The sequence below is a fragment of the Thunnus albacares genome, chromosome 9 (genome assembly GCF_914725855.1).
Source record: "Thunnus albacares chromosome 9, fThuAlb1.1, whole genome shotgun sequence".
Classification (NCBI taxonomy): domain Eukaryota; kingdom Metazoa; phylum Chordata; class Actinopteri; order Scombriformes; family Scombridae; genus Thunnus; species Thunnus albacares.
Window position 1 is genome coordinate 1,878,524 of NC_058114.1, and position 10,306 is coordinate 1,888,829.

Sequence of the window (10,306 nt, forward strand, 5' to 3'; positions counted from 1 at the left end):
CAATTTGTAAAATTTAATTTAGCACACAAAGCTGTTTACTACTACAAATACTACTAACAACAATAAATACAACAAACAAAATATAATATTCCTTTGTATATTTTATTATTGTAAATAATGTATTTAGAGCCAACAAAACATATACTAATGTACATCTCTGAAATAACATCTAAAATAATCAAACACATTTCTCCCAAAAGAACTGAATATGAATCATTTGTCACCTTTTCCTCATCATTATGTACACTCAAAAAAGTAAATACAAGTACTAAGTTCTAGATCAATGGTTATCAAACTGTGGTTCAAAGAGCTACAGGGCTCTTTTGCGCTCTATGATACTATAGCAGGTGACTGGTCAATGTTTCACTGTCCCTGCTGTTAGCACTACAATTTACAGCACAACTGGAAAAATCTCTGAAAGCAACATAAAAAGAAAAATCCCTAAAAAAAATGTCTTAAAATTTACAAAGTTTACAAAAGCTGACATGGTAACAGAATATATCAACATATGTATATACACATACAGCAAGATTTCAGTAGAGGAATTGTGATGTATCGTATGAATGTACAGGAGTTGACTATAATTTTTACATCTCCAGTCTGTCATGCTCATCATTTGCTGTGTTGAGTGTTTCAAATTTGTTTCCAGTGAATCACTGGCCACCAAATGTGTTTTTCCACATTCTTCAGTTTTTTGGCTCAGTGCTTGAGTTGCACATTTCTCTGTTCAATCAAGTACTCTAGTTTTCATGCTGAATATCATATGCAAGGGGTCCATTAATTGCAAAACCAAGGTAGAAAGAAACCTTTTCTGTGCTGAAACCAGTTCTTACTCCACCAATAAGAGCTGGACGCACAGGGATTTTTAGTTTTCCATAATTTGCAAACAACTCTCCTTGCTCAATGGTTCCACTGACTCGATGAAGACGGCTGATGATTGCTTTTTCTTTAAATATGTCTCCATTCCACCAAAGTTGTGCCAAGGCATCGCGAGGCATCATAGGCAGGAAACTCTTATCCAGTTTAGGTTTAGAGATAAGCCTCTTGAGTCCCTCTTCTTTGCCCAAGTAGAGCTTGGCAACAGTGCTCCTCTTTCGAAACAAATTTGACAGATGTTTGCGGGATGAGTTTCGAATTGCAGTCACATATGTCCCGATTTCTGTGTTTTCCTGATTTGGACTTGGCCAGAGTAACAGCAGAGCCAGGTAGTATGGGTCTGGGAAGGGATACCGAAGTCCTACATCTTGCAGAGTTTTCAAAAGGAGATCAGAGAGGTGGCTGTAACTCTTTACATGTTTAGATTTTGGTTTCAAATGGTAAAGAACTATGTTTGACAAAATGTAATTAATTGTTTCCTTTGTCTTTTGTCTTTTGTTGATAAGTTGTTGTTGTTGCAAGAATGCATAGTGTTCTGTGACTCTCTCAATCTCTTCTGCAGGTTTGTCCAAATGCTGAAGGATCCCTGCGAATGTATCTGCTTGATTCCTCTCAAGACACAATCTTCGTTCTTCAATCTCAATTTTCAAATTGAGATTGGGATTGTTTTGTCGTTCTGCTTTGATTCCCTCTGGTGCGGTGCAAAAAAGATTCACATACTTTTTAAAATGACTACAGACGGTCCAATGATTCTTTGAATCAAATTCTGAATTGTTCCCTTTTATATACGTGAAGTAACAGTCAAGAAGTTCAAACGTTTCTTTTACTTCAGTTTTCAAATTGAGGAGGAACGGCTCATGTTCTTTGATGATCTCCATGTATCTGTTGTTTATCTCATCGTCATCCTTATAGACGCTGGTGATTGGGATTGCTTTCTGCAGAAAACTCTGCAAGTACTTCTTCTTCATAGGATCACTTTCCTCAAAGAATGGCAATCTGCCCAAAATCTCAAAGATCAGGAAAGCAATTTCCAGCACACCCACATAGCCATAAATAGTATATGACTTTCTGGGATAGTCATCTGACTCATCATCAGCGGCTTCCTCCTCAGGTTCATCCTCTCTGCTTGCCAGCTCTTGAGCCCTTTTAAACGCTATGGTAGCATTTTCTGCTATTTTAATGTTTGTGTTTAAATCTTCAGGGTTATGTGTTGTCTCCTGCTTTTCTCTGTGGATGTTGGATTTTAAATTGCTTTTGTGCACCTGTCCAATTGTGTCAAATGTGTACGGATTTTGCTTGATGTTCTTGGCCTTTTCTGCCCACTTCAGAGCCTCTGGGAAGTCACGCTCATTGATGTACAGATATCTTGCCAGTGCCTGGGGAATAGATAAACTTGTTTCAAACCTGGATGATGCTTTCACAAATATTTCTTGGACAGTTTGCCTGCCTTGCTGGTTGTGGATTTTCTCTATGAGGGGAGAAAATGGTTCTCTCTCATCTCCATCTTTCTTGCGCTGCCTTTTAATCAACATTCGTTGAATTGACTGCATGAATCTTTCTTTGACAACTCGAGCACTGAAGAACAGATCACAGTGAAGAATCTCCATAGCAATATCACTTACTTTTAAAGAGCGTCTTCTCTCCAACTCTTTCAGACAGGCAGATGCTATGGTGTGATGAAGAATTCGGATGCCTTTGTATCCGCCCCACTCTTCATCTGTGTCTATGATGAGGAAGTTTGAATATGGCTTCATTCTGTCTAGTACACTGCCCTCCCTCCAATGTGTCATCTTCAACCCAAGAAAATCCTCACAGAGAGAGAGAGAGATTTCAGATTCTGCCACATAAGTATTCAGTAATGCTAGAAAAGCAAACAGTCGGGCCTCCTTTGTGCTGAAATCAAAGCTCTCCAGTGTGTTACGAGCAAGATCGTCTACATAATCCGTGTCAAAATTGCTCTTCATGATCATGAAACTGTAAAAGTTTTCAGGCTTTTCATGAGATTCTCCAAGCTCTTTAAGTTTCTTTTCAAACTCCTTCTGTTCTTCTAATGTCAATGAAGCAGTAATGTACTGACATTGTGTTGAATTGTCCTGTTTGTATTGCTCCTTCGGGCTATGTGAACGGACACAGTTAAGGATGATGACTTTGCAGTTTTGCATGTCATCCATATTCATGTTGGAGAAATCCTCTACAACTTTACGGATGCAGATTACAAGATCATAAGGATTCTTGGTTTCTTGTGAGTCATCAACTAACAGCAAAACTGGAGATGGTTTCTCACTTTCAAGCTTCATGAGTTCTATAACTTGAATAGCGACTTCATCTTTTGGCAGTGTGTTGTCTTTCAGCACAGCACATCTGAACTCTTGACGGAGATCCCACATGACATGCATCGCTAAAGTGGTCCCACCACAGCCTGGATGGTGGAAAAGGTTGAGCAGAACACATGCATTCTTTGAATCTCTCCACTGAGACCTTATCATCCTCTTCACATTTTCATACTTGTCTCTTTTGATGAATGGCTTTTCTGTGTCTTTGTCACAGAAGTAAAAGTTCCACCATTTGACTTTACCTCCTCTGTAAAATTCTTTCTCAACTTTGATTCTGAAGTCATGGAACTCCTGACTGTTTTCATCATAGATGTTTTCACACTGATTGATACACAAAATGTCCAAAGCTGTCATCAGATCTTCATCTTTCTGTTTCAGAACAACAGCACTGGAGTCCGAAGAGGGAAGCAGCCTTTCAGATGACTGATTCAAAGGCCCAAGTGCCATTACAGTCCCATTGACCTCGCTAAGGGTCAGCTCATATATGGATAGCGGGTCAATGTCACAGTCACACTTGTCTTGTATCAGCTCCCTCCATTTCTCATAGGTGCTCTGAGAATCACAAATAGTGATGCTGTTTTTCTCCTCAGTGTGTTTCAAGAAGGACTTGTAGGTGTCAAAGATTGGGTCTTTCTCAGAGTCCACAGGTGAAAGTAGGAGGAAGATGATGAGACTTCTTCCATGAAGGAGAACTTCAGGGTTGCAAATGAATGAAACCAACTGCTCTACATCTCTGCAAGATTTCCTTAGCCAGTTCTTATAATCTAACTCTCTGTTAGAGTCACTGTCAAGGTCATGTCTGCCATTGCAGAAGACCCAACTGGTCTGTTTGTAGAGGTTAAGATTCTTTATTACTGATTCAGTCTGCCCTTGATATTGTGATGGGGTGTGCTGATTGGCCACTCTCGACTCTCTGTATGAGTGACACAGTCCACCTTTAGCAGCAGACTCAGGGTCAAAGTCTAACACACAGAACAATTTCAACTTACTCAGAAACTGGAGGTACTGCACTTGTTCTGGACTGCTTTTGTTCGCAACAACAACAAATCTGTCATAACTGTCCAGTGAGTTCCCACCACAAGTCAACAAATTCTTAAGTTTGTCACCCTGGTTAGCTTCTTTCTTCGAAACTTCTTTTGAAAGACACTGCTGCCTTAGTTGACCTGTATGAACAGTAAAATAAGTACATTATTAAGTAGATAAACACACACAACATCTCTCAAATGAACTTTACAGGTTAAGGCTGTTGTTCTATATTTTTCTTATTGTCAGAAAATCCCAAGAAAAAAAATAAGGATGTGTTAGACCATCTCAATACTTTCTGACTTCAACATCCTGCCTTAGGCATCCAGCCTTCCTACTGAAGACATCAATCTTTAATGGCTTACAAATGTATAGATACATTTTTAAAACAGGGTTCAGTAATTTCAGTGGTGGATGAATCCACATTTGGTACTTTAGTGAGTATTTCTGGTAGCAGGACGGTGTATGTGGGATTGACTCAAAAGTCAAAATAAACTACAGTGTGTGTGTTCATGGTCATGAAGGAACATGTCAACCAGTGCAGAGGTGTGGCTCGATGGTGTGTTTTTAATAGTTTATAATATGTATCAGGCTTTGCATACACAGGCAGGTCTTGTTAGAAGGATCAGTACATTGTTTCAGTGGGTTTGGTCTTTTAATAGGATTTGATGACAGTGAGAAAAATATGGAATATCGCCAGTCATACCAGGTGAAGTTAAGTCATTTGAACACTCAAAACTAAAGGTTTTCTTCAGCATTAATAACCATAACAGTTTAACCTCAAATTAAGTTTGCTTTAATGAAATGTGTGAGTATGTACAGATGGGTGACAAATTAAAGGAAAAACCGGCACAGGCCTGAATGCTTGACCCCTACAGTGAGGGGATCTGGTGGCTCTATTATGCTGTGGGGGGCATGATGCTGGCATGGTTTGGGTCCACTTGTCCCTCTGGATGGAAGGGTCACTGCAAATCAATACAAAGTTGTTCTGAGTGATCACCTTTATCTTATGATGAAACATCTCTATCCTGATGGGAGTGGTCTCTTCTAGGATGACGATGCCCCAATTCACAGGAAACGAGGGATCACTGAATGGCTTGATGAGTATGAAAATAATGTGAATCATATGCTATGGCCTTCACAGTCACCAGATCTCAACCCAATTGAACACCTATGGGAGATTTTGGACTGGCATGTAAGACAGCACACTCCACCACCATCATCAAAACACCAAATGAGGGAATATCTTTTTGAAAAAATTTACAGAGACCCAACCCAACTAGTTCACGCATTTGTTACTTCAAGGCTGGATTATTGCAATTCCTTATTATCAGGCTGCTCTAACAAGTCTCTAAAGACTCTCCAGCTGGTCCAGAATGCAGCCGCACGTGTATTGACTAAAACTAGAAAAAGAGACCACATTTCTCCCATTTTAGCTTCACTACATTGGCTTCCTGTAAAATCTAGAATAGAATTTAAAATCCTTCTCCTAACTTACAAAGCCCTTAATGGTCAGGCACCATCATATCGTGAAGAGCTCATAATACCGTATTATCCCACTAGAACACTACGCTCCCAGTATGCAGGCTTACTGGTGGTCCCTACAGTCTTTAAAAGTAGAATGGGAGGCAGAGCCTTCAGCTATCAGGCTCCTCTTCTATGGAACCATCTACCGGATTCAGTCCGGGGTGCAGACACCCTCTCTATGTTTAAGAGTAGGCTTAAAACTTTCCTTTTTGATAAAGCTTATAGTTAGGGCCGACCAGGCTCGCCTTGGATCAGCCCTTAGTTATGCTGCTATAGGCCTAGACTGCTGGGGGACTTCCCATGATGCACTGAGCTCCTCTCTCCTCCTCCTCCTCTCCATCTGTATGCATTCATGTAACATCAATGCATGTCACTAACTTTGCTTCTTCCCCGGAGTTTTTTGTGCTTTCTCATCTCACAGGAAAACCTGAGTCCCGGGCCGAACCTTCGCGGTCCTTCACAGTCCTGATGGCATCCTTCCCTGTCTATTGATGCTTGTGCTTGTTGTTGTTGTTGTGATTGTTGCTCTCCTGTCCCCCCTCCCCCTTTCCCTCTCTCTTTGTCTCTCTCAACCCAACCGGTCAAAGCAGATGGCCGCCCACCAAGAGCCGGGGTCTGCTTGAGGTTTCTACCCGTTAAAGGGGAGTTTTTCCTTACCGCTGTCGCCAAGTGCTTGCTCATGGGGGAATTGTTGGGTCTCTGTAAATTAAAGAGTACTGTCTTGACCTGCTCTATGTGAAAAGTGCCTTGAGATGACTTCTGTTGTGATATGGCGCTATATAAATAAAAATTGATTGATTGATTGATTGATTGATTGATTGAATTCCCCCACATCGTTTGCTGGACACCACCTTGACAGCCAGCGGTTGAATTGTGACATGCGGCTATACATGTCATCACTGGTCAGATTAGGCAGCGGTCCAGAGAAAATTACGGAGTCCGACATTGTTTTTGCAAATGTACACACCAACTCAACATTAATTTTGGTGACCTCCGATTGGCGTAATCGGGAGTCGTTGCCGCCGACATGGATGACAATCGTACCGTATTTACGTTTATTCTTAGCCAGCAGTTTTAAATTCAACTCAATGTCGCCCGCTCTGGCCCCAGGAATACATTTAACTATGGTTGCTGGTGTCGCTAACTTCACGTTTCTGACTATGGAGCTGCCAATAATTAGAGTTTGTTTCTCAGCGGGTCTGTCACTGAGTGGGGAGAACCTGTTAGAAACATGAACTGGTTGGTGGTGAACCGTGGGCTTCTGCTTAGGGCTATGCTTCCTTCGGACAGTCAACCAGCCACCCTGGCTTCCCGGCTGCTCGGGAGCTACAGGAGGAGTGGGAGCTACGCTAGGTCAGCCTGCACCGGCTACTGGGGGCTGGCTAACTACATTAGCTGCTGATTGTTTTTCCATGGTGCGGAGCCGCGCTTCCAATTCACTAAGCCTTGTCTCCAGTACTGCAAATAAACTACACTTATTACACCTACCACTATCACTAAAGGAGGCAGAGGAATAACTAAACATTTGACACACCGAGCAAGAGAGAGCAGGAGAACCAGAGGGAGAGAGAGAAGCCATCGCTAACTGCTTAGTTTAAGTTAGCTGCTAATGCTAGCTGCAGAGCTAAAGTAACTAACAACTTGTGCGATTGGCGAGAAAAGTCGCTAAGAGAAAAGCACTCAGAGTGCTTGTGTAGAACTAGCGAAAGTTTAAATATACAGCAGGTATTAATCCACAGTAATGTGATATATATAGGAAAATCAACTGAGTTGCGAGCAGCAACAACGCTATCAGTAGACACAGTCGGCAACCGGAAATGATACAATACGCTTACCGTAGCACATCAGAACGTCAATGTGATGATGTTTCATCATAAGATAAAGGTGATCACTCAGAACAACTTTGTATTGATTTGCAGTGACCCTTCCATCTAAGGGGACAAGTGGACCCAAACCATGCCAGCAAAATGCCCCCCACAGCATAACAGAGCCACCAGATCCTCACTGTAGGAGTCAAACATTCAGACCTGTACCAGTTTTTCTTTTAATTTGTCACCTGTCTGTATGTGTCAACATGAAAGGATAGATAACGTCACAAACTAATGCAGATTATAAACTACAACTAAAGAGCATTTAGGCCAAGTTATACACGTAATTATTTGAATACATTTTTACATTTGTTGTCTTACCCATGTTCTTTTCCAAATGACAAACAAGATCACACTGATGGATGTCTTTTAGAATGTCTAGTGTGACCTGTAAGGCCTCATTGCTTCCATAGTGTTCAGTCATTAACTTAGCAGTGTCCATGGTGTCCTTGCCCTCCAGTTTGCCCCGAGGAATAGGTTTATGCTTAGATTTGCTGTATTCTTGTAAGTGGAAATGAAACCTTTTCAGGTCATCTTTTAAAAGGTTGTCCAGGGTTTTCTGGATCTCCACAGTGATCTTGGATATGTCAGGTAGGGTTCTGGTCTGCAGAAAGAAAGGGATGTAAATTATTTAGTCTCAACATTACAAAGAAATAACTGTCTACAATAAGTAAAAATCTTAATCGTTTGTTATGCCTTCATGTGCTCTAAACAACTACAAGTTTTTTGTCTTTGCGATTTTTCTGTATTGCTTATAAAACAACAGAAATTTTACCACGACAGTTTCTTTCCTCTTGGCCCCCAAGTTCTGTGCTTCTGGCTGCTGAATTTTCTCCTTTCCTGAAGGTCTCTCAAATGGCAGATGGACTTTTTCAGACTTTTTTCCCACCATTTCATCTGTTTTTGATTCAGTGTTGTCATATGACTCAGCTTGCTGGGTTGCTATTGCTTGAGCCAGACTTGGTTTAGGTTGAATGGGTTTTGGAGTTGCTTTTTGTTCTGTGCTGGTGTGAGGGATCGGTTGCAGTGTCGGCTCTGGTTTCGTGTTCAACTGACGTAGTTCTGCCAGAATCTTTACAGTAGGACCACTTTTCACATCCAGATCCAGAAAATCCTGCTTCTTAAAGCAAACAAGACAATCTCCAGAAACATCTTCCTCCTGGAGCCGTTCTGCATATTTGCTATATGTCTTCACATGCTGCTGTAACCACTGGTTCACCTGCTCCTTTGTCCAGTTTTCCACATATGCTGGGAACTGTGACTCATGTTTTGATCCTGCCTTTAACCTTTCTAGATAAGATGTGATTTTGACTGCAGGACCGTGTTTTATTCCCAAGTCTAATATGTCTGTCTTTTCAAATACAACTAAAATATCTCCAGAGACTTCCTCTTCAATGAACCTGTCTGCACAAAGCTCATGAACTTTGACCTGTGTCATCAGCCACAGGTGGACATCTTCCTTCGTCCATTTTTCAATTTCAGGTGGCGGCTTCGTTGTTGAGCGTTTCATATTGGATCAACTAAAAATGAAACAGATGAGTCATAGATCAAAGTAGTGAAAATAACAGTACGACAACATATTGCCTTAAGACTGAAGATGTCAAAGAAAAAAAAGTGTCAGAAATATCAGTGACCCAGATGGTTATTGGCTTTTCAGGAGAGTTAAAATATTCATTTACAGTATAATTGGTACCTGAAGATTGTAAATCAGTTAATTAATAATTCAAACAAATGTAGTTCAGATTCAGTGGCAAGTTACAGTGCACCCACTGATATAATTTTCATCCGACAAGGAAAGTTGTGGTAGAGGTTGTTAGTTTTCAGTTAGATGTGTTTTCATATTTAGCCACCTTGGTGTTGATGCGGTCTCAGAGATGCGACTGGTGTAAGAGTTTCAAAGAGGTTCAAGTCACACTGTGATGATGTGCATTTGGCAAATAATAAGATACTTATAATTTTGACTAAAGGCAAGTCCACATAGAAAGCATTTAGAAGCGTTTTTGACATTCGTCACTTGTGTGTTTTACAGAACAGATAAGTTTCAGACACACTGGATCCACTGAGGGATGTCAGGTTGATGGATCCTGTTTATTTTCTATAGAGAGCAGGAGATCTGGCCACACGATGCATGATGGATACAGCACGGCGAGTTGACAGACCATTTGCAGTATCTGAATTTGCATGATCACGACTCGACTTTAACTTTATGCAAATTAATCCGTCCAGTGCAACACACCTGGCTCATGAAACTCAGATCAAACTGTCAAACTAGGCACTGTTGATCAAATATGAATTAAGACTCTGTTGCTGCATGGCCTATTTCTCACAACAGATGTTTTCAGAAACATATTTTAGTGTAGCACCGCCGAACTTGCATTACGTAACCCAGCAGTTTAGTGGTCCGGTGTGTCCAGATGCATCCTCACTGGAGTCTGTGTGTCTCCATTAATACGCTCCCATTTTATCAAATGTATCAATGCACACTGACTCTAAGACACACACATGGGACGTGCGTCACCCTGGGACTCCCCCAGAGTATTTTACGCACTAAGTTTATTTCATTTTCTCTTCTGTCCTGTTTAGTGAAGCGTGATCTTGTTTTAATCTTGTTTATCTTCCATTGTTTATGTGTTCTGATCTTATTGACTGTATCTACAATATATTGATCGATCAAGGCTC

At 41.0% G+C, this 10,306-nt stretch overlaps 1 protein-coding gene across 1 annotated transcript; it reads right to left on the reverse strand.

Moving 5' to 3' along the window:
* Positions 1 to 129: 129 nt before the first annotated feature.
* On the reverse strand, positions 130 to 9,404 carry LOC122988823 (sterile alpha motif domain-containing protein 9-like). The gene is made up of 3 exons (XM_044361450.1): positions 8,406 to 9,404; positions 7,949 to 8,231; positions 130 to 4,372 (listed from the first exon to the last, which is right to left on the reverse strand). The coding sequence occupies exons 1-3, from the start codon at positions 9,135 to 9,137 to the stop codon at positions 741 to 743; spliced, it is 4,647 nt and encodes a 1,548-aa protein (XP_044217385.1). The 5' UTR covers positions 9,138 to 9,404; the 3' UTR covers positions 130 to 740.
* Between the last annotated feature and the right edge of the window lie 902 nt (positions 9,405 to 10,306).

What these genes read in the sequence shown, in the direction of transcription:
- LOC122988823 (XM_044361450.1), bottom strand. Translation starts at nt 9,137, where the DNA reads ATGAAACGCTCAACAACGAAGCCGCCACCTGAAATTGAAAAATGGACG. An exon ending in CCAAGAGGAAAGAAACTGTC is followed by an intron (nt 8,232 to 8,405) that starts GTGGTAAAATTT and finishes TTCTTTCTGCAG; the next exon opens with ACCAGAACCCTACCTGACAT. An exon ending in TCATTTGGAAAAGAACATGG is followed by an intron (nt 4,373 to 7,948) that starts GTAAGACAACAA and finishes CTGTTCATACAG; the next exon opens with GTCAACTAAGGCAGCAGTGT.